Raw genomic sequence first — 27,737 nt, forward strand, 5'->3', positions numbered from 1 at the left:
AGCAGCCCTTCGCCTCATGCCTATCGTTTTTTTTTACGTCAAGCGGTATTTGGCTACTGCAACTAAGCAAATCTTTCTGGCTTTGTTATAACGGGAAATATGGACATTTACGTATGGATATGATAAGATGAAGTGCAAACCAGCGGTAAAGCCATTCAGTGCTGCTGGATAAGTTCAGTTAAGGAGTCAGCGTGAATGTTTGGAACAAGTTTTTCCTGTTTAAGAACTGAACCTGTTCCGTTTTTACATGTCATTAAAGCGGGAGACAATATAACAACTCTTTATTTTTGCATTTAACCACTTAATAGAACGAAACACGCTTAAATAGAACAACAAAAACGACGTAGATTCATTGGCATGACTTGGAGTTAAAGGGCGCAGCAGCAGCGCGACCACAGCGCCGCCGGTGGCCGGAGTCAGACGAGCGGCGCCAGAGGTTCGCTGCGGTTTCGAGCGCAGGGCAACCGGAACACGTTGCTGTTGGAGCGGAACCACTTGTTCGCGACTGGAAAGGAACGAAAAGGGTGTCAATCAATCAATCAATCAATCAATCAATCAATCAATCAATCAATCAATCAATCAATCAATCAATCAATCAATCAATCAATCAATCAATCAATCAATCAATCAAACCACTCGGTCACTCACACGGATACTGCGCTGTCATATGAACTTCAGTTCCCAGTCAACTAGCTGCGGCATATAGATTTAGGTATCAGGCTATAAACCGGCCAACCAAATTTGTTGGTCCTAACAGAGCCGACCTTGAAAACTACCCAGCCCAAAATTCCAAGAATTCGTGCGAATTCGGTGAGCAAAACTCAGACGGGTGCTTCTGAGTCGAAATGCGTTATGGGAAGGGCTTTCACTTTTCGGCTTTTAGTTTTTGGAAACTCGGCGAACACTTTTCGTTGTTTATTTGGAAAGGCAGTTTTCAGTGTTTTTTCGGTGCATATTATTTTCTGCCAATGAATTACTGATTTTATTTCGCTCATATAATGGGGCATTTCTGTGCGCTAAACAGCCACCAATACAGTTTAACTTGGCATTTTTGTTGGCACGAGTCGATTTACCAGTCTTTATCATCATCATCACCATCCTGACGTCCACTGCAGGGCAAAGGCCTCTACCATGTATCTCCGATTAATCTTGTCCTTTGAAAGCTGCGGCCACAGTACCCTCGCAAACTTCTTAATCTCATCCGCCCACCTAACCTTCTGCCGCCCCCTGCTACGTTTGCCTTCTCTCGGAATCCACTCCGATACTCTTAATTATACCATCGCTTATCTTGCCTTCGCATTACATGCCCTGCTCAAGCCCATCTGTTCCATTTGATTTCGACTAGTATGCCATTAACCTGCGTTTGTTTCCTCATCGACTCTGCTCTCTTCCGGTCTCTTAACGTTATACCTATCATTTTCCTTTCCATGGCTCGCTGTGTTGTCCTTAACTTAAGCTGAACGCTTTTCGTTAGCCTCCACGTTTCTGCCCCGTAGGTGAGTACCGGCAAGATACAGCTGTTGTACACTTTTCTCTTGAGGGGTATTGGTGAACTGCTATTCATGACCTGAGGGAACCTGCCATATGCACTCCGCCCCATTCTTATACTTTCAATTATTTGATGATACGGATCAGCGGCCACTACCTGCCCTAAGTAGACGTATTCCCTTACTACTTCCATCACTTCTCTGCCAATTGTGAACTGCTGTTTCCTTGCGAAACTGTTGGACGTTACTTTGATTTTCTTCACGTTCTTTTTTAGGCCCACCGTTCTGATTTGCCTGTCTAACTAACTGGCCAGGCTTTGCATTTCATCTCCTGACCGTATTAGCAAGACAATGTCATCAGTGAACGCAGATTACTAAGACTTTCTCCATTGACTCCTGTTCCCAGTTCAGTCCTCGGAATACCTCGTGTAAACACGCGAGAGCCAGTTGGTGCGATTGCAATAGAAGTCTGACAATAATGACCCACTCACTCCATTTAGAGCCGTAGAGGACGGGGCAGCCGCCATGCTTCGTCAGCTGCTCCCCTTCGCCGTCTGAGTTGAGGTTCCACCAGAAAGCTGCATTTCCCTAGGAGAAAAATGAACAGCGGTTCACTTAACGCAGAAATTGGGCTATACCTCAATAGCATCGTCAAGCAGATCTGAAAAGCGCATGCAAAAATGGAAATTGAAATTGGTTTTGGGGGGAAAGGAAATAGCGCAGTATCTGTCTCGCATATCGGCGGACACCTGAACCGCGCCGTAAGGGAGGGCAGAAAGGAGGGAGTGAAAGAAGAAAGGAAGAAAGAGGGGCCATATTGTAGGGCTCCCGAATAATTTCGACTACCTGGGGATCCTTAACGTGCACTGACATCGCACAGCACACAGGCGCCTTTTGCGTTTCGTCTCCATGTATTGGTACATAGTGTATATTGCCGCCTTTCTTACTATCCTCCCCCGTTTCTTTCCACTCTCCCTGTCCTCTCCCTGTGTTTTTATTCCCGCTAGTCACAGCTGAGGCGCTTCAGTTTTCGATGGCAGATGCCGCGGCTACCAACATCTTTTCCTTCCATTGTTTTCTTTAAATAATAAATAGCCATTAACAACATGTGTGCTGTGCGATGTCAATATAGATGGTCGAAATCATTCCGGAGCCCTCCACTTATGCACCTTTTTCTTCCTATCTTCGTTCACTCCCTCCTTTATCTCTTCCCTTACGGCGCGGTTTGGGTGTCCACCGAGATATGTGAGACAGTTACTGCGTCATTTACAGTTTAATAATAATTGGTTTTTGTGTAGAAAGGAAATGGCGCAGTATCTGTCTCATATATCGGCGGACACCTGAACCTCGCCGCAAGGGAAGGGGTATAGGAGGGAGTGAATAATTTCGACCAACTGCATGGGGATCTTTAACGTGCACTGACATCGCAAAGCACACGTGCGCCTTAGCGTTTTTCCTCCATAAAAACGCAGCCGCCGCGGTCGGGTTCGAACCCGGGTACTCCGGATCAGTAGCCGAGCGCCCTAACTACTGAGCCATCGCGGCGGGTTCATTTACTTTTCACTTTTCTCAAAAGACAAATTCGAGGGCACCTCGTTCATGACGTGCGCGTTTTGCCTCACGCATTAAATAGATAGTTACGTTTGAGTGCAGTTAATACAAGTGTCTTTAATAAAAAAAGTTCAATGCGGAGTTGAATGCACTTAATACAGCTTTTTGTTATTTTTGTACAGACGTCTAATTTAGGCAGAACTATTACGCTTCTTTAGCACTTTTCCGTGTGTTCTACAAGAAGGCAAGAGGGTCACAATTTAAAGGCACTCATACTGAGTAGCAGTACGACAACTTGCTTATGGCACACTGACATGTCTCGCTGTTGTGCGGAAAGCGCCGCCCGGTGGCTGAGCGGTTATGGCGCTCGGCTGCTGACCCGAAAGGCGCGGGTTCGATCACGGCCGCGGCTGTCGAAATTTGATGGAAGCGAAATTCTAGTGGCTCGTGTTACTGTGCGATGTCAGTGCACGTTAAAGAACCCCCAGGTGGTCGAAGTTTCCGGAGACGTTCACTACGGCGTCCCTCATAGCCTGAGTCGCTTTGGGACGTTAAATCGCCATTAACCAAACCAAACCAGCATAGGACGAAAGAAAATTCGCTTGTTTGCATTATCGCGAAAAATTATAGCGTAAATGCCGGCAATATGGTCTCTTGCTTAAGTACACCGTCCAAGAGGGGTGTTGAAGCATTTCTGATCCGACGACAAGCTGTACATACAGCGTGGTCACGTGATTGCGGGTCGCCGCATGGCCCACCCAGTAACGGCTACTGTCTCCGGAGGCACATGTGCGTGGTCGCGTACTCCCCTCCAATCACAGGTATGGCTGTGCTTCCCCCCCACCTATGCTTCGCATGACCTGCATATTCCTCCCCACCTATCTCGCCACATACCCTGCCCCGCTGGCGTTATTAATGCGAATACATTATATGGCTAAGCTGTGCCCGCAAGACTTGTCCAAAAAATGTGTCCACACGATGACGTCACTCCAGATGAACGGGTGTGTAAAAGTTCAATGATAATGAGTAATAAATTAATGGTGTTATATGCCGTGCCGAAGACTGATGCCGTCACGTTAATTACTGAAAACAATCAAGGAATTAATTAGCAAGCAGTTAAGAAAATAATTGTGTAATTAAGGAAGCTTTGGTAATTAGTAAATTTGAAAACGGGGGTGGGGTATTGGAGCAGTTACCGTGCTCTGCCGAAACAAGAACGCGATGTCTGCGTTCAAGCAGGGCTGCGTGGGTTGGGCTTTCAAGACAAGTGCAAGCTTGGATACTGGGCCTGACCAGAGCGAAGACGCCATATTTTGACATGCAGTAACCGCTAACTGTGAATACTGTAGTACCGTTCGCAGCACTAACATTAGCCGTCTTCGGGCAAAAAGTAAAAAAAAAAAGCGACGATATCCTTGAAGATCCATACAAATGCGCCCGAATAAGAGTTCACGAACACAAAAGTTTGAAATCGTTCTTGTGACAATTGATCCAACCATGCCACCCTCTGCGCCAAATTGTGGTCAAACGAGGCTGGTGACGTCACAGATACTGCCTATTATCCGCCTACTACCGTGGACCGTGCTTACCCAAGCCATATATCAATGATGCCTACAATGGATGCATCACGCGGTACCGTTAGTAGTTCGCTGGGCGTGTGCCATGTCACTTCGAGCCTTTTGCGCGACGCGTTTGCTTTTAGCAGAGACTGACGTATAGGGAGCCGAGGCATGTGTGGCATATACAGTGGATCGCTTCGAGATGATGATAAAGCATCCGGGTCTCCATTCCGCGCTTAATGGGACGCAGTTGTGTACTTGGCAATGAGCCGTGCGCTTTGCGTTTGTTTAACACGCAATGCTTGTCGCTCCCACTATTGGCAACCTCCATCGGATATCGCTCCGTTATCACGGCGAAGTTGACGCCCAAGCCAACGCCGAAACTGGCGCAGAAATTTCGATCAGAAGTGTGTTAATATACCACACACACACAAATAAAAGAACGGTTTCTAAGTTGGTCCGAAGCAAAATCGTAGAGGAGCTGAAATTTCACTGCGCTAAAGGCTTGCAGTATGCACCAGACAAAGCCAACGGTTCACAGCGACAAACAACGCATGGGCAACAGTACGCTTTGTCCTGCCCTTGTTAACCTTTTGCTTTATCCCGCAAGTATTGCAAACATTAAGCACAACGAAATTTCAGCTGCACTGGCGTACCAACTATCCAATCAAAAGGCAACATAGAGTAGCTAGCAGCATTTGGATATGTGCGCGTTGCAATATGCATCTGTAGTAGCCGCCACTTGTTTAAAAAAATAGTTTTGCTTATGCAATACAGATGGCGCCAGTAGTGCTACAACCGAGAGGCTGGAAGGCGGGAAGGAGGGAAGCATTCGAGATCTGGAACACTACGCGGGGTTGCGAGGTGGCGCCACTTTGCTGAGAACCCTTTCGGTTCAGTGTGCAATACAGAATGCGCCGTTATCGCTGTTTTGGTTGGTCTTATAAAAAATGAAAATGGTTTATTGGAGGAACAGAAAAGGCTCAATATATGTGTCACTTCTAGATGGACATCCGAACCGCGCCATGAGGGAAGATTTGGAAAAGACAATGGAAGAAGAAAGCGAGAAAGAGTTGCCGCAGTTGAGGAAAAGAGAGAGAGATTGAAACACGTTTAATGCATAGAATGTTTGGGTGGGCCCTCATTGGCTTTTGCCGCCGCTCTTGCCCGGTTCACCAGCGAAAGCTGGTCCTCCGAATGTGAGCTGGACAGCGCCGCCTCCCAGTCCTCAGTTGTTGGGTTATTGTATCTTGGTATAGCCGGGTTTTCTTGGCACGCCGATACCATATGGTATAAGTCAGCCACTTCTCCGCAGAAGGCGCAGTGCGGATCATATGAGTTTGGAAACATATAGCTTAATTCGACAGGATTTATATAGGTATTCTATTGCAATTTCCTTAAAATAACCCCTTGCTCCCTGTTTATATTTTTGTGCGGTTAGGCGTATACTTTCTTCGTTAATTTCAAATGTTGGAGTAAATCCCTTTAGCTTAATAGTGGATTAGAATAATTATGTTCCTGCGAATGTCGGGGGACCCGGGGTAATAGCGGGCGGCCAGCGGCGTGAGCGCCTTCGTTTCCAACATCCTCATAGTGTCCGGCAGTTCATATGACTGTGGATTTAACGTATGTATCCTCTTGTGTTCTGAGTATTCTGTTTGCGTTTTTACCTCTCTTTCCTTTGGTATAGTTACGACATGTAGTCTGGGAGTCCGTAATAACACCCGGGACCTTCCTGGAAACCATCGCCAAAGCTATCGCTGCATCCTCAGCCTGGGCAATTCTCTGGCATCCAATTGATGCCCCATTGCCTAAGTTCTCTTGCGCATCCGTGCATGCTATCGTTGACATCCCGTTGACTGGTCCTGCAGCGTCCATGTAAACTGCCTCTTCTATCACGCCCCATGTTCTCCCGATGGCTGTCGCCCTAGCCTTCCTTCTTTTCCTATGATATTCGGGGTGCATATTTCTCGGAATGGGCTGCACCTCGATCTGGCTTCTAAGCTGGTCTCCCAAGTCCACTCTGTCCTCCGTAGACCAAATGCACGGGAGCCCTAGTCTACCGAGCACGTCCCTTCCTGTCCTGCTTCCTGACAGCCGTATTCTCTGTTCTGCGATATCGAATGGTCTTCATTAATTTCATATACAGTATTATGAATTCCCGTGTGTAGTAGTCTTTCGGTTCCGGCGTTGACCGGGACACCAAGTGCTCTTTGGTATACTTTGCGTATTATGACGTCCAGCTTGTTCTTTTCACTTTTCTGCCGCAGTTGAGGGGTCCGGAATAATTTCGACCACCTGAGGATCTTTAACGCGCACAGACATCACGCAGCGCACGGGAGCCGCTGCCGGTTTTCAGCAGCCGGGAAAAATGGAAAATATTAAAAGTGCTATTTTCTACCGGCAAGTCGCTTCTTACGATTCTCACCTTTTTTGGTGTTAATCGTACACCCAGATGTGGGAACACTGTAGCACCTCCCTCTTCGACGTCGCTCAGCTGGAAAAAGAGAGAGAGGGGCAAAGGTTTCAAACAAATGTCACGCGATGCACAATAATCCCCAGCGCTCTGACTTTCCGGAAGGTGAGAAAAACTGGAGCGTTTTATCGTAGCGTTACCCCTCACCGCTAACCACCAGCGGCGCATGCACAGACGGCCCTGACACCTGCGCCATTTCCGGGATGCTTTAGCGGTCTGCGCACGCGCCGTTTGATGTTGGTGGTGTAGCAGTATACGATCGCTACATAGCAAGTAGCGCGAAAATAAAGCTGTATAGGGGCAGCGAAAAGGAATCGACAGGACACATGCTAGTTTCTATGTCGCACCCAGTTAATCAGTGCCAACTAGCTCAACTCTTTTTTTATTATAGCAGTTACGATAACGCAAGCTAACGCGCTCTATTTTTGCCCTGACTGCAAAGCAGCTTATAAGTGTGAGGGATACTATTAGTGGTAGTAGTAGTAGTCTTTTTTCGGGACAAAAATCTACAAAATTTGTCCTGGGTGAGTATAGGCTAGAGGCGGTTTCCCGCCTGACGCAGCCATCCAACGCTTAACAGCAGTGGCAACTACTTACATAATTTGGTTGAGAACAGTATTTGTAATACAATACATCCATACTTGTAATACAGTACAACCAAATCATGACAGGAAAATTGTAGGTACATTGCATATTGAACATGTGTGTATAACATATTTTGCGACCGAACACAAAAACACAATAATATAAGATGCAAAATAAAAGAAAATGCCCGCTTGTGCACAACATAAACCAAATAAATAAAAAGTAGAGCTTCGGTTCAAGCCCCAGAGACAAACCCGGGGATCCTGGGAAGCTTTGAAGGGGCCGGCAAGATAAATACACACGGTGGTAAATGACACTACCTCGAATCAGATACGTCTCCGACACCGAACAAATTTCTGGCGTCTGACAGCTGACAGAAAAAAAAGAAAAAAAAAATACTCAAAGCTCTTGTAGCCCTAAAAGGCGTGGTGTAGTCCTGAGATAACAGTGAGATAATCCGAGAGCGGATTATTACAGGTACTGTTAACTATCGCTTTCGCTACATTTTTGTCGTCCTCCTCGCGGGCTAGTTTATACTAACTATAGCGGCCGCGTTTTGTTTCGAGCTAACGAAGCAGAACGAATAGCACAATGAATCAAGTTGGATTAGAATAGTAACGTCATTTCTGCAGGGATTTTACCTGCATTGTTGAAAAACACATCTGATTTATGGTCCCGTTTTGGCGTCTCTGACCAGTTAATTATTCAACAACAGCGACAACGGCAACAATAACAAGAACAGCAAAGAGAAACTGCCGCGGTGAAAGGGTGATTATCTGCGTTAATTTCTACATGTTGCGTATTTTGCACATGACATATGCAAGCATTGTTACTGCATCTGGCATGCTCGGATTGATTGAGGGAACAGGTAATTGTAACACAGCATATCATATAGGCTGGCAATAATATATATGTTGCCTATATAACGGCATCCTGTGAATTAATGATCTGCCTGCTTCAAATATTTCCTTTCAATCACAAACAATGATCCAGTAACGATTGATGAAGAAAGAGAACGTGTATGAATGTTACTCACGTAGAACATCAGTGTGGCTATTCGGTCCCCGGACACCCGCTCGAAGTCGTCCATCTGAAGAGCAAGAGAAAGACGGCAGAATTTTAGCAAAGTGCAGTGGTTAAGAGCAGAGTCATTAATGTCATCATCATCGTCGAGAACCGATATCAGCCGATGCTGCAGGACAAAAATTGGCAGTGGCTTAGCTCGGCTATGCCAAGATATACGTAGCGAGAAGTACGTTTCCCTGGCTGAGCTTGTGGTCTCAGTATGTTTAGCAATGAGATACATTGGGCTCCATCTTGGCGGATATGAGCCGTCTATTACGCGCGGCAGTCATGCGTCTCCGTTTGGCAAGGCGTTCCTCTCTCTGTTCGGGCGTCTCCACTGCTCTCTTCGCCTTCTTACACTCATTCTCTTTGTTGAGTAGCCAAGAGCCAGGCGACAACCTCAGGATCGGAAGAGTTAATCTTCGCTTGTCTGTACCGCCATTTAGCAGCGGCTGGACTCTCCTCCTCTGCATCCATGTCAAACCTTGTGATGCAGCGCCCATTACATCTCCGCCTTTTATGCGCAATGCTGCGCATGCGACTCGCGGTTCGCTTCATATAGCTGCGTGCGGCGAGGCGGCGACGAAGCGCGCGGCGCACCTGTGGGGTCTCTCTGATTACCTTGGTATCGGCGCATGCGCACAACTGTTCATCCGCGTGACGTCACGCACGGCTCCGACGGTGGAGGGGCGCGCGGCCGCGGGGACGGCGAAGCGCACGCCGCACCTGATGCTCCTCTCCGGTTGCCATGGTAACAGCGCATGCGCACAACTGTCTATCCTGGCTCACGGCGAAATGCTTGACTAGTAGCCCAATGTAACTCTGGCTACAAAAAACACTACCGGCGATCCTGACGTTCCCTTCAGTGTCTCGTCAAAATCGTACCTGTGTATTTTGTGACGCCATTACACCATCAGATGGCGGGGTGCTTCCTCTTAGGCTGCCCTCCGCCTGGTGGCCACTTTATTAGTTCGTGATAAATGTCATCTGTCTCTTCTACGCACTGCGTGCACTGCAGTTCTTTTTGGATCAAGTTATTTAGTGTTTATATTTATTTAACAATGTGCTAATTTCATCATAGATTATTGCAGGGAGCATGTACGATACGCACTACTGATGGTAAATGCAAACATTTCATTTACCATACAGTGTTGCAGTGCAATGTAATGCAATAGAGAAATGATTTCAACTACTTTAGCAGAAGCGGCAACAAGAAGAAATAAATTAATGGCAATGGATAAGCGACAAAAATGAGGCTTAGAGAGAGAGATTACGAACACATTAACAAACAAGAAAGAGAAAAAAAAACAAGAGCTTCCCAGGAACATGCTGCTAAAGTTACCTTGCTATATCATCCACTTCAGGGATTGGCGACAGCGCAGCGCAGTAAGCCATTCCGTTGTTTCTTACACTAGCCACGTGGCCAACATGACAGCTGGCACTCGTTCATCTTTCATAACTTTTGGTGCTTCACTAACGTGGTATATATCTGCGCTACGAGGTTCCGTAATATTTTCACTGAAGCTACTCGAAGTACAATACACCAAACCTAAAGAGGAGCAAACAGGTACGGATATTCCCATCATAACATATCAGCTTGGAGAAAGAATATTTTGTGAAAAGCCCAGTTCGAGAGAAGGGGAGTCGGCCCGCAATTACCACGCGCAGAAAATTAAATTTCTAACAATCATGTCGCTGCGGCCGGAAACTGTCAACATAATGCGGTCAGCATTTTAACTCTCATATTCTCATAGGTGTAACGTTAGGAGACCGGAGGCGGGCAGAGTGGTTGAGGGAACAAACGCGGGTTAAAGACATCCTAGTCGAAATAAAGAGGGAGAAATGGGCTTGGGCAGGGCATGTAATGCGAAGGCAAGATAACCGTTGGTCCTTAAGGGTAACGGAGTGTATTCCAAGAGAAGGCAAGAGTAGCAGGGGGCGGCAGAAGGTTAGGTGGGCGGATGAGATTAAGAAGTTTGCGGGCATACGGTGGGCGCAGCTGGCAAAGGACAGGGTTAATTGGAGAGACATGGGAGAGGCCTTTGCCCTGCAGTGGGCGTAGTAAGGCTGATGATGATGATGATGATGATTCGCACCTTTCTGTTCGGGTCCTTGTAGATCTCAGCGAGGAAGTCGTGATGTGCCACATACTGACCACCCACTCCGTAATTGGCAAGCTGTAAGGTGCAGAAACGAAGGGGCAATGAAAACTTGAAGCGGACAGAACGAATGCCATCATAACGCTATAAGTGTGCAGAGGTCGGCAGCAGGTGCACCAAAGCATAACGGGAGCGTCGATTAACATTACTTGCTTTGCGTATAAACTAAGGTATACGTCCTGATCGGTAAAAACAAAAACAGGCAAACAGTAAAGCTGTTCGTCGTAACTGTTACGAAGAATAAAACTGCAAAAAAGAGACGGGACAGAGGCAGGCGACAACACAGGGTGGTTGTTGTGTCCCGCCTCTTTTTGCAAGTTTTCTTTTCATAATGTACCCGCCGCGGTGGCTCAGTGGTTAGGGTGCTCGGCTACTGATCCGGAGTTCCCGGGTTCGAACCCGACCGCGGCGGCTGCGTTTTTATTGAGGCAAAACGCAAAGGCGCCCGTGTGCTGTGAGATGTCAGTGCACGTTAAAGATCCCCAGGTGGTCGAAATTATTCAGGAGCCCTCCACTACGGCACCTCTTTCTTCCTCTTTTCTTTCACTCCCTCCTTATCCCTTCCCTTACGGCGCGGTTCAGGTGTCCAACGATATATGAGACAGATACTGCGCCATTTCCTTTCCCCCCAATACCAATTATTATTATCTTTATAATGTCCCATCAACTGGCCTGCCCTCCGAAGTCGTGGTAGCTGTGTCGTTCTAGGGTAAAAAATAATGGGGAAGACTTTTGTACTCAACGTTTATCACTGAAAGCTCCGCTGTTGCGTGTATACTAAGAGCTAACAGTAGACAGGGAAGCAATCGTAACTACCAGCATTCATCGGGCCAACAGATTTACCAGGATAGGTTGGTTTATAGGCTAGACATGGTTTATAGGGATTTAACGACCCAAAACGACTGAGGCTATCAGGGATGCAGTGGTGAAGGGCGCCGGAAATTTAGACCACCTGGAGTTCTTTAACGTGCACTGATATCGCGCGGCACACGAGCCTCTATGATTTTGCCTCCACTGAAATTCGACCGGGATCGAACCCGCGTATTTCGAGTCAGCAGCCGAGCGCCATAACCACTGTACCACCACGGCGACAGGTATGGTATGTGGTACGGTATGTGGTATAGTATGTGGTATGGTATGTGACATGGTATGTGGTATGGTATGGCACACGGGATTTAAGTTTCCCAAAGTTAAACTTTCCCAAATTAGAAATGCAATCATAAGTAGACAGTAATAAGATGCTGTTAAGCATGAACAGTGCTTTATGAGTTCACAGGATGCGTCAGGCAAAGTTCCTTTTATGAAAACGAGTGCAAATAAGGACAAATATTGTTGCCTGATAGTGTTCGGCCTCGCCCTTGCTGTACTTGGTGCCCAGGCCCAGCAACGACTGCAGAAAGCGGTTCAGCCTCAGCGCCACGGGCGCATCTTCGTCGCCGAGCCAGGCGCTGCAGAGCATAGGCAGAATAAGGAAAGCATTAGGGCAGGTGTGACGAAAGTCTACTTCTATGCGAAATATCAATCTACGATTTAGCAGTCGATTCCACGATTCATGGACTGAGCATTTGTGCAATTTATGAAGTCAAATAAGCATAGAGAGACCACCGGACGCACTTGGAAATGCATTGCTTTTTCGAACGCATTTAGAATACCTCGTTCTCCTTCAGTTTTATGGAAAAAATATTGAAAATGTAAGAAATTTGGTTATTTTGAAGAAATTGACACGGGGTGATGTGTCTCAGTTAAAACCTTTTACATGTGCTACCGAATGCAAGCTGCAGTGGTTTTGATGGATTCAAACAAATTCAGGGATTCGAATAGATAAAGCTTGTAGTTAAAGCATGTCAAGTTTTTTTTTTTGCCACAGCATTTCAGACGCTGATGTAATCGTCCATTAAGGCCTCAGTGATGTTCTGGCTTCTCCTCAAAACGTCGAGAAGGGCAGAAAAGGCCTGGGATTACGTCATTTACATCCAGATTTCAGATTTCTATTACTTGCGCCCACACCGTGCCATGTGTCATGGGATTTCGCCAGAGAAAGAATACGCGTTTCTACTTTGAAAATGTACCACCCCCGTAAGATGACATTATCGGGCCCGCGACCTGGCGATGTGCGCTGCCGAGAAGCCTGAATGCCATAGCGGCTTTATTAGACGATTACGTCACTATTTAAAATGCTATTCGAAAAGAAAAGGGCTTCGCCTGATTTACTTGCACGTTTCACACATTTGTTCCCTTAAAGTCGTCGAATTCTAAAAGCTCTTGAGTTGCCCTGTCAGTCAGTTTTCGCGACATTGATAGTACAATATCCTTTGCTATAAGAACCCTTGCGATGCTGCGATCGCGAGAGATTAACCAATGTGACAGTAGGCACATTTTGCTTTGTAATCAACCTATAGTCTTCTCGGCTTTTATTTTCTTCTGTTCTATTCAGAAAGTGGCAGATAAAATTACTGACGATGCGCTGCTATGTCTTGTCGGTACCAACCACGTAAAACTGAAAGCGAGCAGCCGTTCATGTTCATATACACAGCGTTTCTAATATACTGCTTACAAAAAGAGAAAGAATAGGCGAGGAAATGCCATGTCACTAAGACAACAACAACAACAACAACAACAACAACAACAACAACAACAACAACAACAACAACAACAACAACAACAACAACAACAACAACAACAACAACAACAACAACAACAACAACAACAACAACAACAACAACAACAACAACAACAACAACAACAACAACAACAACAACAACAACAACAACAACAACAACAACAACAAATGCGGTAACTGCACAGCAGACAAGCTCTTTCGTAGTAACTTTTGTGGCAACGGTGTTTTTCAACCTGTAGACTGAACAGAAAGCTTGCGTTTCTCATCTGCGTTTCTCCTACATATAAGCGTGTGCTTCAAATGCGGCGCCTTACTTTGAGCTGGTGCGAATCAGCGATGTCTCCATGCCGTGCTCTCCGTAGTGGGTGGACCGCAGCAACTGCACAGATGATGGTGGACCGGCAGGTAGGTTATCGAACTAAAACGTTATTACGAAGCGCACTTTAAGCGTCTAGAATGGCAAATAAACAAAATTGAAATAAACACGAGGATTTCAAATAATGCTGTTTAGGAGGTCCATCTGAAGGTCACGCCTTTGTGGATGGGTAAGAGGCTGTTCAAAGAAAGTACACAGGCCTGTCAACTGGCTCCATCACTCCAAGAGAGGACAACAACAACGACTGGCTCCAACCGACCCACTATCACTGCCCCCTGTGAACAGAAGTTAAAGGGTCGCGAGAAGTAAATGGAAAAGAGGCGCGCTGCAGCAGCAGAAAGACTTCACACAATCTACCTAGAAGACTATAAGTCACAATGCGCACACTGTGACGTAGAGGCAGACCGATGATTGAGCGATGGGAGGAAAAGATGTCCATCTCAGACCCGAAAGTTCAGCAGGAGCTGACCGAAAGGGAGTGGCTGCAAGATCCAATGGACTCCCTGACTAGGGGGAGTGACCGCCAACTTTGGCTCCAATTACAATGTTTTCAACATAATCACCGCCTACGCCGATTAAACGACGACGATCACGGTTGTGCGGCAAGAGTCAGGCACCGCTGCGTTCTTCGAGAATAATTGGTTTTTGGGGAAGGAAATGGCGCAGTATCAGTCTCATATATCGGCGAACACCTGAACCGCGCCGTAAGGGAAGGGATGAAGGAGGGAGTGAAAGAAGAAAGGAAGAAATAGGTGCCGTAGTGGAGGGCTCCGGAATAATTTCGACCACCTGGGGATCTTTAACGTGCACTGACATCGCACAGCACCCGGGCGCCTTAGCGTTTTGCCTCCATAAAAACGCAGCCGCCGCGGTCGTGTTCGAGCCTGGGAACTCCGGATCAGCAGCCGAGCGCCTTAACCACTGAGCCACCGCGGCGGGTTGTGTTCTTCGTGATGTGGGAAGATTGTCTTCCGAGTAAAGGAAATGGTGTAGTAACTTTCTCTCTTCTCGGTGGACTCCTGAGGAAAGTGATGCAGGAGAGAGTGAAAGAAGGAAGGGAGAAAGAGGCACCATAGTGGAATTTCGACCACCTTGGGATTTTTAGCGCGGACTGAAATCGCACAGCGCATAACCACTGCGTGCGGGGAAGAGAGCACGCTCGAGCTGTGGCACTGCTCTTGTAGCATTCTGCAAGTTTCCCCATTTGGGCGTCGATCGCTCACCCGTGGCGTGGCGAACGCGAGCAGGTCGTTGATGTTGCGGTCCCTGATGATGTCGTGGAAGATGATGATGTAGGGACTCAGGCTGGCCTCCTCGATCTTCACTGGCTGCAGTCGGAAGAAGCCGTCACGGCCGTGGAAGTACCGACACCGCAGCTGACTGTCCATCTTGGGAGTCTGCGGGTAACCGGTGGGAATGGTTACGTACTAGTTACGTGGCAGAACCACACAGCAGAGAAACATGTTTAGAATGAGATAAAAGCTGGACTCCAACGCTCAACCAAAAATTTCCGTAACATGTCTCTCAAATTCGTATTTCTGGCTCTTTTTCTCTTCAGAAGTTTGCAAAATTCAAGTGTAAAAAAAAATGTCTGTTCTTAAAATTTTCTGAAGACCCTGTGAAGATTCTCTTCTTGCAGAACTTTGCTTCCTAAACTTTTTTTTTAGAATAGAACATCACTCTATCTACATACTTGATAGGTGATGTATAGAACGCATCGCTTCACTTTTTAGGCCCCTTGAAATTTAGAGCTGCGATATTTTTATTTCCTGTCGAGCGTCGACTTTGCAAGTAAACATGTGCATACAAAAGAGGTCTCATGTGTCCTGACCCAAAGGTAATGCTTAGCTTACCCGTTGCTTTTGCTAATAGCCAATATGAGCAAGAGCAAAAAGTAACTATATGGTTTGAAGATAGGCTTGTGAGATCTTCACATATTTACTTTTATCGAGTCACTGATAGGTTCGCTTTACATTTAGCGTAATTCGTTTGCGGAAGGTTTGCTCACCCTGAGCTGTTCTCCTCGGCACAGCCTCTTGTAGTTATGCGTTTCCTGGGCGGATGTGAGCTTCTCATCGAACAGCTTGGTCCGGAACTGCAGGGCCTTCTTGTTCCGCTGGCTCACGGGCACTCCGTAAGTCTGCCAATGCTGGCCTTGTGGAATTTGAACAGATAAAAGACAGCACCGTGGTTTATTCACTTGATTTAACTCTCTTGAGCAGACACGTGCATTTTAATCAAGCCTTCTACCTTCGAACTCGCAATGACAGCCCGTTGAAGTTAGTACAAATGTGTGTCTCAGCCTGTCTGTCGGTTAGTTACGGATCGCATCCGCTGTTTTGAATGTTCCCCTTACAGTACACGGCGCACAAAATAATTTTTTCCTGGGTGTAGAGCCCTGTTACACAAAGCCGGGTAATCCCCTTCATTACAACTTGAACATGTTCGGATAATGTATCCTTTTTTCAAGCTGAATGTGTTTTCAATTTCATTATGTTTAGAACTTAATATGTTTCAGGTTAATTCTGTTTCTAATGTACTTCAAACTGCATGTGCTTTCATCTGAAGTGTTTTGTTCTCTAAAGTGCCAATCTGGGTCTTCAAACTGAACATTGATAATTTAAACCCGGTATGATGTCGTCTTTTTCATTGTACTTTAACTACTGCTGAACTGTACATAGAGCGGGTTTGACTTTGTCAAGCCGCAGTTATGCGGATTTTATCCGTCATTCCCTTTTCTCCTTGAGAGACAAAATAAAGTTTGATTTCATTTATTTTGCGGCTTCGGCCATGTTTTTCCGGCTGTTGGGTTGGATGCGCGTAGCGAAGGAATTGTAAAAACCAACAAACAAGAAGAGGATTAAAAACTAAATTATTTTACTGTTATTGCAAACTATGTTAGGGAAACGAGCATTAAATGACAAGTCAAAAAACACAAGAAAACTCATAAATAAAACGAAGAACAGCTCACCAGCTTTTCCCATTGAGTCCAATACGTCGTCGTGCTGCAGTTACCCAAAGAGAGAGAGAGAGTTATGGAACAAGGTTAGAACCTGCTCCAGGTGTTATAGCACGCAAAGGACATCGCACGACAGACCAAGCGCTGAGATGTTCTGCTGAAAAACTTGCTTATCAATCAGCACCAGCATCATGTGAGCTTTGCCAGTGGTAATGGATCCTTTCTTCCTCTCCCCTCATCTCTTTCATTTCATTTCTCCTTTCTGCCTGCTATCCTTTATTTCCGCTGCCCCAGATCAGGTGCTTCAGTATCGATGGCAGATGCCGGGGCTAGGAAAAACCTTTCTTTCATTTTTATTATTATTTTCAATAAACCCGCTGACTACTACTACTACTACTACTACTACTACTACTACTACTACTACTACTACTACTACTACTACTACTAACAGAAAATAGTTCGGACCTTGCGTGATCAGCGATGTCTAAGCATGCGGAGCTCACCTTTTTGATAAGGGCGTCGAGGTAGGGCGAGAGTTCTTCTTTGGATATGGATGGTGGCTTCTCTTGGCTCGTCTTGTCTACTGCTCGCTCCACCCACTCCACTGCTCGGTCGTAGAAGCCGTTGTGCACTGCCACTTGGCCCATGAAGTAGCAGTCGCGAGCTGTGTGGGAAGAACTGTGTATTGGATTTCCACACTTCGGTGTTGTATTAGGCTTATTTGTCCGCTGCTTTGGAGACGAGGAAAATCGTTTTACGAGTTGCAGAACACCACATGCATCTTACAATACTGCGAATGCCAGTTAATCATCATGCTGAATTCAGGACTGCATGCAGGTGTTGCTATTCGCGATTGAACTGTACTAGGCTTACAAAGGGTCAATATTTGGTCATGAGTACAAAGGTAAGCGTGGTGGTATGAAATTAATGACTAGTCCATCTGTACAAAGTTAACCCTGGTGGCATGACGTGAATGATTAATACATGTGCACTTAGGTAAGCTCGCTGGTATAGCCTGAATGATCAGCCCATGTGTACAAAGTTAAGCCATGGTGCACGGCGTGGATGATTTGTCAATATGTACGAAGTTAAGCCTGGTGGTATGGCGTGGATTACTAGTACATGTGCATGAAGTTAAATTTTTTTCTTATGTAAGGCAATGGCGCAGTAACGGTCTCATATATCGGTGGACACCTTAACCGAGCCCTAAGGGAAGGGATAAAGGAGGGACTGAGAGAAGAAAGGATGAAAGAGGTGCCGTAGTGGAGGGCTCCGGAATAAGTTCGACCACCTGGGTATCTTTAAAGTGCACTGAAATCGCACAGCACACGGGCGCCTTTTTCGTTTCGCCTCCATTGGAACTAGGCCGCCGCGGTCGGGTTCGAACAAGGGTACTCCGACTCAGTAGCCGAGCGCGCTAACCACTGAGCCACCGCGGCGGGTCACGAAGTTGAGCTCGGTGGCATAGCTTAGATTAACTGCACACAGCTCACAAGAAAGAGAAGGGAACAAAGGAAGGACAGGCGGCGTGTTTGATTAGGCATAACGCGCAGGTGAATCACATGAATAGGAAGTAAAGAAGAACGATGAGAGAAACAAGAACAGGCAGGCATGTCGTGTCGGTTTGAAGCCAATAAAAAATGTCCACATAAATAATTTTCTTTCGCTTGCAAGGCAAGAATCATTGACCTGCTGTATGAATCGAGAGTAGGATGCAGCGCTTTCACTGTGAAGAATGAAGTGCTAAAAGGTGACTAAGACACGAAGAGTTAGCGCATGTCCCCTCGTCTGTCCTCAGTGTGCTTCATTTTGGCACTCTAGTATAAAATTTTCTTACTGTAAGATTTAGCGCGCACATCAAATTCGGTGGCATGGTGGAATTGGGGCGTTGCCACCGCCTTTGGAGCCTCACCAGTGAGGGGAACGCGGCCGGGCACCGTGCTCTTGCCCGGCCCGTCCCTGGTGGTCAGGTGACCGGCGACCAGGTCGTTCATGTCGAGCAGGTAGGTGTCCTGCAACCGCACCAGCGACGCGGCGATGCCGTTGAAGTCCTCGTCCCAGGGCAGCAACCGGTTGACGCGCATCGCAGTCAGGTTCTGCAGGGGGTCTGCGTCAAGAGAAGCGGCTGCCTGAAGAAGTATACCTTCGAGTGGGTGGCATGAGTGGTGAATTCGAAGGAAAACTTCGCATGTACAAGACTAGTCTCGGGCAATGCGGAAGAAATTTTTTTTGTTTATGATAGACTACGGCTTAAGCGGCACTACCGACTCCGTTATTAAGCTATTGCCAAATGTAGACAAAACCGCGCTGCTCTTCGCACATGGGTAAAATCGGGAACAATTCTATTGTAAGCACGCTGTCGACATTTTTTTTTCATAACATGGTACGGCTATAGTGAAACTTGTTCGCCGTGTTTTGAACCTGAATATGGCATGGAACACTATTAATTAGAAAATGCGGTAGTTATTCCATTTAGCTGCTCGCCGTGGTTTAGTCACTGACTCAGGGCAGGGCAGTCTCCAGCTGCAAAGCACGTTTTTTTCTCGGTTTCATTATAAGCATGCTTGAGATTAAGAGCGGCTCGGACGTGGAGGAAGGAACACCCAGGATAGGCCCTCGCTATATGAACTGCACGTCAAAAAGTGTGCCGGAAGTCACGCGCTTTCGCAAGGACTTCTGGGAGTCTTTTGCTGACGGCGCAGCCAATGGTAACGCTAGGCGCAGCGGCGTCGTCTGCTGCATTGTCTGCTGCGCATGCGCAAACGTGCTAAGACGGTGGCCAAGTAGGGGGGGGGGGGGGGGCAGCAGAGAGGAGCGGGTTAAAAAAAATGTGGCGTAACCGCCTCTCCTGAGTTCTTTCTTTCCCTTGTGAAGGGCCGCATACGGGAGGCCCCGGCATTGATGAAAAGAACTAACCAGGCGACCAGTGCCCAAGACATTTTCCCTGCCTTCAAATTTATCGGCCCCGACATGTCGGCGAAGACGGCGGCGGGCGATGCAGAAGACAGATGTGCAAAGACCGCCAGACGGCTAAAGAGGAGAGGCTGCGCGCGGTGCCCTACGCAGCCGCAGTCATCCCTGCGGTTTGCGCCGCGCTTCCCCCCCCCCCCCCCCCCCACCGGCGCGCGAAGATGGGTTCGTTTGTGCGTTTGTGTGTGCAGGCCGACAAGCGACCTTACTAGCAGCGGACACGACGGGATGCGTAATGGCTCGAGGTGGCGGAGGAGGTCGGCGGTTGGCACCGGACGGACTGACTGCAGAGAAGCGTCGCCCTCCGAGGGACACCTGATCCCCTTCGACCCATCCCCAACGGCGCCATCGGCCTTCCCGACGGAACAGCTGCGGATTCCTAGAAGTTTCGCGGGTGCCTTTGATCGGCTGTGTGAGCAGCGACGACGAAAAACCGTTTGGGCGAAGATCACCCAGAGAGAGAGAGAGAGAGAGAGAGAGAGAGAAAGGGAATCTCCGGAGAGACGCGGCGGGGCCAACGAGACAAAGGAAAGAAGTCGAGCAGAGACGGGCGAGGCGAACGGACGCAAGATATCGCGCTGGTCTATAGTCAGCGAAGCCGGACCCCAACGTCCGTAGCAAACTGACCGCCAGCCGAAACGCCCAAGAGTCCTGTGGCCTCGACCCGTCAAAGCGCCGCCAGCCGAGAGACGCCGGGAAGAGAGGCAGACCCCGAGAGACGAAGCAGCCGCGGCCCGCCGACGCGAGACGATTGGAGGGGAGCCCCGACCTGCCGGACGGACAACCAGTTCTCCTAAAAGCCAGCGGTGAGCGGACCACCAGTTACGCCTTCAGGCAGAGAAGAATAAATATTGTTTTGCCGGGTTACCGCCTTGTTGGCTCATTCCTCCTCGCTTCAGCGGGACCCGTAGATTTTGTGACTGACCCCCGACAGGTGGGAACGTCACACCCTCATGGGCTCGGAGTTAGTTCAGGGGAACTATCTTGAGGTGTACAGAGTCGCACTGGGTTCCTCACCCGAAGCGTGCAGCTGTTGTATCTGCGCCTCGATGAACCCCAGGTCGACGATCATCCTCTTGGTGAAATGGAAGGCGTGGACAGGATGCTTCAGGTAGTCGGAGACCTCGGATTGTGTCCGCAGGTCGTGGTACGGCTGCCTCGCCTCCACAAAGCTGCGTGTGCACAGTGGGGTCGTCAAGCTTTCGTATACATAGTCCTAAAAGACGGCCAACCTATACTTCCCTCTACTAACGCTCGCAAGCTGTACATTCTATCCCGTTTCACATTACATCTCAGCCCTTATACTAATTCATTTTATTTCCTCTCCACACTGTGGACGTTATTTGTTTTTATTGGCCGCAAACGGGCCCATGAGCACAAAAGAGCGTACTAAACTCCGACTGCATAAAAACTCCGCAAAAATTATACCCTCTTCTTTTTGCCTTTCACTTCTTTCTTGTCATATGTAGAGGGAGATAGAAAGATGGAAGGTATGGAGGTTAACCAGAAGACTCGTTCGGTTGGATACCCTGCATTGAGGGAAATGGAAGAAGATTGTAAAGGGGAAATAGAATTTTGATGTAAGGGTTAAGGAAGTGGGTGCGGCAGGGTTGCAACTTGTGGCGCAAGCGCGACACCCTCAGGAACAGGGACAACACCTTGTATGCCTCCAGGCTGACGACGTGCTGTGTAGTAAAATGGGCATCAGGCCTGGTTATTCTCCCCGCTTTCCCTGTTTCTCTTGACTCTTTCCTAATCCATTCCCAATCCTCTCTACACTGACCCTGCCGGATGCGACTCACCTGATGATGCTCGACTGCAGTGCCTTGAGGCGTTCCGCGTAGGCGAGAAGCATGAGTCTGACCTCTTGCTCATACTGCACTAAGCTGAGCAGGTTTGACACAGAGGAGTAGAAGTCCCGTTGCAGCTGTCCGCTGCTGTACGGAGGAAGCACAGCTAACGATGCCACGGCCACCAGAACACACGCGCCGCAATGTCTGCATGTCAGGAAGAGAGAGAAAAATTGCAGGGGCACCTAATTATGTTATGAATTGGCAGCGCGAAAGCATTAGCAGCTGCTGATGCCTTTACCGTAAATGACGTCACTTCCTGTCTGCAGGTGACGTCATTTCCTCCATCCAATGGGATTATTCTGTATGGTGAAGTCATTTCCCTCCAGTCAAAAAAATGCGTGATATTTATGACCGAGTTCAGAAGTGACACGTCAGGGTATTACGCACGGGGAGGTAATCTTCTCTCCCCTATAGAAATGGTCTATAGACAGTCTATAGACTTCTCATAGACTGCATTGCCTTCATATAGATATTTCTTGTCTATTCAATGTCTATAGACTGTCCATAGATTTAAGTCTAATAAAAGTGTATGGCCATAAATCTGTAGATTGTCTGTAGACTGTCTATCGAATATGCATTGCCTATAGACTGTTCTCTAGGGTTCGTCTATAGAGAGTCCACAGACTTTATAGACAGAAGTCCATGGACAGTCTATAGACTAAAGAAGTTTTTGTAAGGGCTGCTCTATTGCATCACGATAAACGGCTAAGAACAGCGGCTTAACAGCATGTTCAGATCGTTTTCATGCGAATATTTAGCGTAGCTTGAAGCTGTCAGTGTGTTTCTAACAAAAAAAAATAGTGATTTCCACACAACTGATCATACGTGCTAAGTAACAAAAATCATTGCTGTTATTTTCTTTGACCTGCGAAAGCATTCGACACCGATGATCACTGCATCCTATAAAACAAATTAAAGTGCTATGGCTTTCATAGCAAAGCTATTGAATTCTTCTCAAGCTACATCAGACAGTGCCACCAGGTAGTTTCAGTTATTTACGCCGTGTCACCCCGTCAGCTACTACATACAGGAGTGCCTCAGTGGCCGGCAATTAATTTTTTTATCATTATATGTAAATGATTTATCACAAGCCATTCAATCAGCAGACACACTCATGCACACCGACGACACAGCTCTACAGTTGTCACAGGATACACTATCGAAGAAGCTGCGGCGAAAGTCAATGCAGAAATATCCAACATTTCGCACTGGTTTATGCAAACAAAACTAAGTGTGAATGTCAAAAAATCTAATACATGGTAATTCATTCCCACCAGACGACCAACAAACCTAACTAACATAAAAATGAAAAGAAACAACTGTCAAGCTGAAAAGGTTGGTTAATTGAGTACCTTGACATGATAGATAACCACTTGGATTGACAAGCGCACGTCAACTCAATCTGTATGAAGGTATCGGCCGGCTGTCACGCATTGTTACAAACAAGAATTAATTTTGACGATAAGATGTTACGGATGATGCCTTTTGCGTTCATTTATGACAATTTATTGCAAAGGTTCTCAGTGGTAAACATTCACATACTCCAGCTATGATGGCCCAAGTAAGGCTTTGCTTCTTGCATTACAGGTAATGCACTTTGATAAGCTAGATGCATTAAAAATAGCTATTACCTTCAACATTTTCCTGAAAACAATTCTTTCCATGAATATTTATTCTGCGGTTCATCCCGCGCGAAGAGCCTATGCGATTACCGATAGAAGTTAAGGCAGTGAAAAAAGGGTAGAAGTTTAAAGCGTCCCTTCTGAATCGCGGGTACGTAGCAGTTGCCACCATGCTCGGCTTTTTTTTCTTCATCGTATTGGCTTAAGCAACCCGTCAAACTTACCGATATTATATATATCAATAATTTTACCATTTTCGTTTATATACAATTTTTAATCCTTAGTCTATAAGCGCGAGAGCTATCTCGAGTGAAACGTTTCCAACAGGAGGAAGAAGTTGCGGCCTCCAAGGCTTGTAAAAATTTATCCTTAACCATGGAGCTCATTTTGTGGAAGCGGGCGTCCTTCCGAACCTTGTCGCTCTCTCAAGACGCTGGTGAGAGCAAAAGGCTAGTTGTTGTAGGCGAAATTGTAGAGGCCCGTGTAATGTGCGATGTCAGTGCACGTTAAACAATCCCAGGTGGCCAAAATTTCCGGAGCCCTTCACTACGGCGTCCCTCATAGAATGAATCGCTTTTGGGACGTAAAATACCCATAAATCAAATCAAACCAAATAAAATCAGTTGTTTGGAATCCTTGTAGCTGCCGTTCTCTGAAGTCTAAGTCGAACGTCGCACAAATGTCGCAGCGAAATCGACACCGAAACCATCGGCGAAATTGACACGAATTTCAGACCAGGGTGTATTGCTATACAACAGTAGCGTCCACGACTGTTGGACGATTACGACGCTCGGCTGCCGAGTACGAGGTCAAGGGATAGAATCCCGTCCGCAGCGGACGCAGTTCGATGAAGGCGAAGCGTAAAAGACGGCCACGTGATATGCGATGAGAGTGCACGTTAAAGAGACTCTGTGGAAAACATCATCCAATTTTAAACTCGTCACATCTTCACCCAGAATGATTGGTTGCCACCGTACTGAAGTGATTGGCTGTGTAGCCTATATATAGCCTCTGAAATCCGCACCCAAAAATCGATGTCGATGCATACATTTTACTTGTGAAATTGTGTCTGCTGATAGCGACACCTGTATTTCGTTTTTGGTCTTCTCTGGCTTATAAAAGTCATGTTTTCGGTCAGAGCGGCCTCTTTGTGACTAGGACCCTGTACCCTATCGATTTGAGCCGCTTTCATTGGCCCTCAGCGTCCATTTAAAGCCCGCCAGGTAGAGATCAGGAACCCTCCACTACGGCGCCATATTTCTTTCCGCCCTCTTTCGCTTCCACTTTCATGCCTACCCTCAAGACGCGGGTTTGGTATCGGCCGCGGTGGTCGAATTTCGATGGAAGCGAATTTGTACAGGCCCGTGTGCTGTGCGAGTCAGTGCACGTTAAAGAACCCCAGGTGGTCGAAATTTCCGGAGCCCTTCACTACGGCGTCCCTCATAGCCTGAGTCGCTTTGGGACGTTAAACCCCCATAAACCTTAAACCATCATCCCTACGCTCACAGCGCTGTTGAGGTGTTCATTTTGAGTGAAACAGTTACCGCGCGTTTCATTTTTCCACAACCAATTCGCATTACACACTATGCAACAGATGACGGATACAGATAGCAGACAGATAAGTAGTAGTAGTAGTAGTAGTAGTAAAAGACTTTTATTCGACCATAATTTATAGGCCGAGCATGTCGACCGCCTGGGCGACCAGAAGCCGCTGTTCTTCTTCCCCTTCAGCGCCAAGCCAGTCGAGCCAGGTGGTGATGGATAGAAAGGGTGGGGGGAAGGAACCCGACTGCTGAGCAGCCGGGCAATAGAAGAGGCAATGGGCCAGGTCCGCATAGATGCAGGGGCAGTTGGGACAGGAAGGGTCCGATCGATAGCGATAGAGGAAGAGGCGGGACGGGGTGATAACTGCATTCATCTGAATGTGCCGAAGAAGGCGAGACTCCGGCACCGTGAGTGATGGATGAGGGGGAGGGTAAAGGCGTTTGTCGAGGCGGAGCTCAATGTAGACAGATAACAAAGAGAGAACAGACAGCCACTCCACGCAAATTGAGACCGCTCTCGATGTGTTCGCGCATAATGCATGTTGAGCAGTTACGCACGATACTGCGTGACAGACGAATTATGAAACGGTGCCTGGAAACGGAAGGCGAAGGTAGGAACAGGGGCGCTAGGCTCAACATCTTACCCACGGAAGCGTGTCCAGTAGGCAAAGCTCGGCGGGGAAAAAAAAAAAGTAAACTAAAAGCGACTGAGCAGTTCTAGGCAGAAAAAAAAATGAGAAAAAGAGGAAGGGGAAAAGAAACCAGCACACCATAACGTGCATTCGAAAGCGCTCTTTGTAGGGCGGCTCGGTGATTTTTAAGTATACGCATTACGGCCGGCGGTGCGGAAAAGGAAAAGAAAAGTGCAGGAAGAGGAATAAAATTTTTCTCGCCTCTCTTACCTTCGAGTCGTGGCCCACATCTCCGTGCCGATTGGTCCTTGGCTTGTGCGTGTATCTCTTGCTTCACCCTTGCAGCCAGCCCTCGGAGTTTGTCACACCGCTTCGCAGTTTCTTCGAGACTTCAATATCGTGACCGAGTGCGCCGTTTGATTCCCGGGTTGTTTTCCTCGCGAAGCTGGATTTTCTCTCTTCGTCGAGTCGGCGAAAGATCCGAGGTTTTTCAGCGACGAAGGCAAGTTTCCTGTTTCACTGCCTGCGAATTTTTCAGCGTTTCGACGGCTTAATGAACTGTGCCTTTAGTATAAATGCAAGCTGTTCGGAGAGGCGGCCTTGTTGTCGGTATTGTCTACTCGAAGCAAGTTATGCATGTACGCTAAGAAGAAGGCTTGAGAACAACACGCCTAAACTCCTTCCTTTAAGGATCACTCCTCTGGAGTTTGACCAGAAAGGCCTCGAACAATATTATGTCGGAGAAAAAAAAAAGGCCCACTAGAGTATCTATGCGCTAAGGTTGCAGCAGGCACTGTGAACCTCTAGAAAGATTTAGCATGGTATAGCCCCAAGTTTAGGGCCGTAACATAAGGCAGGATGATTGCTGTTTCTCTAAATTTAACAAAAAAATCTTCCGTTTAAGAGTACGTCCTTGTTCTCACTGAAATGAGAGCGCCTTTGGAACCAGCAGTTTGCCAACACTGCGGGGAAAAATAACAAAAAGAAATACTTTTCCCAACAGCTAGTTGAACTGCGTTTCGCAAAAATATTATTTTAGTGTGAGCCCAAAATACGGCCTCTTCGTTGGACGATGACCAATGGAAACCAGCGCTCACCTTCTTGACCTCAGTCTTTTTTCAATGCGTTAACGTTAGACCGCCGATGGACCAGGGCTCGATGCATTGTTCACTGTGAACCGTTGAGTGCTCAGACGACCTTCCGAAGTTCACGCCCACATGAAGCTCCCAACGAAGCAAAAGAAAAAAAAAAAACCTTCGAAGCTGTCGTAGTGCGGGGTTTTCGAGGTACTTCGAACCTCCTTCGCTGGAGCTCACCACAAATCCTCGAGGGTTCGAGTTCGTCTGGCGTCTCTAGAAGCTCTGTCCACCTGCGAGTCCTAACATCGAAGACAGGACACGTATTTTGGGCAGTGCACAACCGCTGCAAGCACACGACCGCCTTAAAACGGTCTCACTGCGTTGACAAATCCTCCGAGCCGATGAACCTCTTTGGCGGCCGCTCAGTTTGGCGTCGTCTCACTCTATATCCGTCTGGTCGCTGCTTTTGGCGTCCTTGTTGCTGAGAAAGAGAAACCGCGGCAATAATGCTCGGGCCGGATTCAATGAAAAAAAAAAAAGAACCGAGCCGCGCAATCGGCACTCACACAAACGCATACACACTATATGTATACGTGTGCAACCGCGTCGGACGGCGTCGTCACGCGGATCTCTCGGCTTACTCACGCCAGAAAAAGCCGTTCGACTACTTCGAAAAGAATATTGGAAAACGGACCTCGCTTACGCAGTCGGGAGAGGCGGAACTGTGAACCCTCCGCCGAACGGAGAAGAAACGGATCACCCTAGCTTGCGCGCCCTTGCACAAGCGGGGAGAAAATGTAAACGAGTAGCAGCCGGGGATGTGCGGACCTCCTTCCGCTCACTCTTTTCGGGCGATCCACAACGGTGGTCTCGAGCGATGGGACGATGGTCCGAGCGTTTGTACGCGGTCAAGGGACAGCGGTTATTGGAGCGAGCCGACCTCTCGAACGCTTCTGCCCCGCCGTCCTTCCCACGCCACGCAGGAGGCACCCGTGGCTACCGCCTTATGGTGGTGGCTGACTTCGCTATCGCCACAAGGCCAGTGGCCACGTCGGCCCTTGCGCCGCCGGACTCCCGAGGAAGATGCCCCGTGGCTCTGTGGACTGTTTTTCTGCGCCTGTCGACGCAGACACGCGAACGTGTCTTCGCTTCGCGCTCACACTTGTGCGTTTTTCTCTTTTTTCTTTCTTCATTTGCTCT

At 47.6% G+C, this 27,737-nt stretch overlaps 1 protein-coding gene across 1 annotated transcript; it reads right to left on the reverse strand.

Moving 5' to 3' along the window:
• Positions 1 to 303: 303 nt before the first annotated feature.
• LOC144112494 (prolyl 4-hydroxylase subunit alpha-1-like) lies at positions 304 to 27,587 on the reverse strand. Its single transcript, XM_077645321.1, has 15 exons — positions 25,729 to 27,587; positions 21,610 to 21,804; positions 20,825 to 20,979; positions 18,750 to 18,944; positions 17,341 to 17,501; positions 16,850 to 16,883; positions 15,887 to 16,032; positions 15,102 to 15,275; positions 13,817 to 13,881; positions 12,219 to 12,330; positions 10,820 to 10,900; positions 8,695 to 8,748; positions 7,026 to 7,094; positions 1,979 to 2,075; positions 304 to 505 (listed from the first exon to the last, which is right to left on the reverse strand). Exons 1-15 carry the CDS (start codon positions 25,746 to 25,748, stop codon positions 417 to 419), a joined length of 1,647 nt encoding a protein of 548 aa, XP_077501447.1. The 5' UTR covers positions 25,749 to 27,587; the 3' UTR covers positions 304 to 416.
• Between the last annotated feature and the right edge of the window lie 150 nt (positions 27,588 to 27,737).

Source organism: Amblyomma americanum, unplaced genomic scaffold, assembly GCF_052857255.1.
Source record: "Amblyomma americanum isolate KBUSLIRL-KWMA unplaced genomic scaffold, ASM5285725v1 scaffold_277, whole genome shotgun sequence".
Lineage (NCBI taxonomy): Eukaryota > Metazoa > Arthropoda > Arachnida > Ixodida > Ixodidae > Amblyomma > Amblyomma americanum.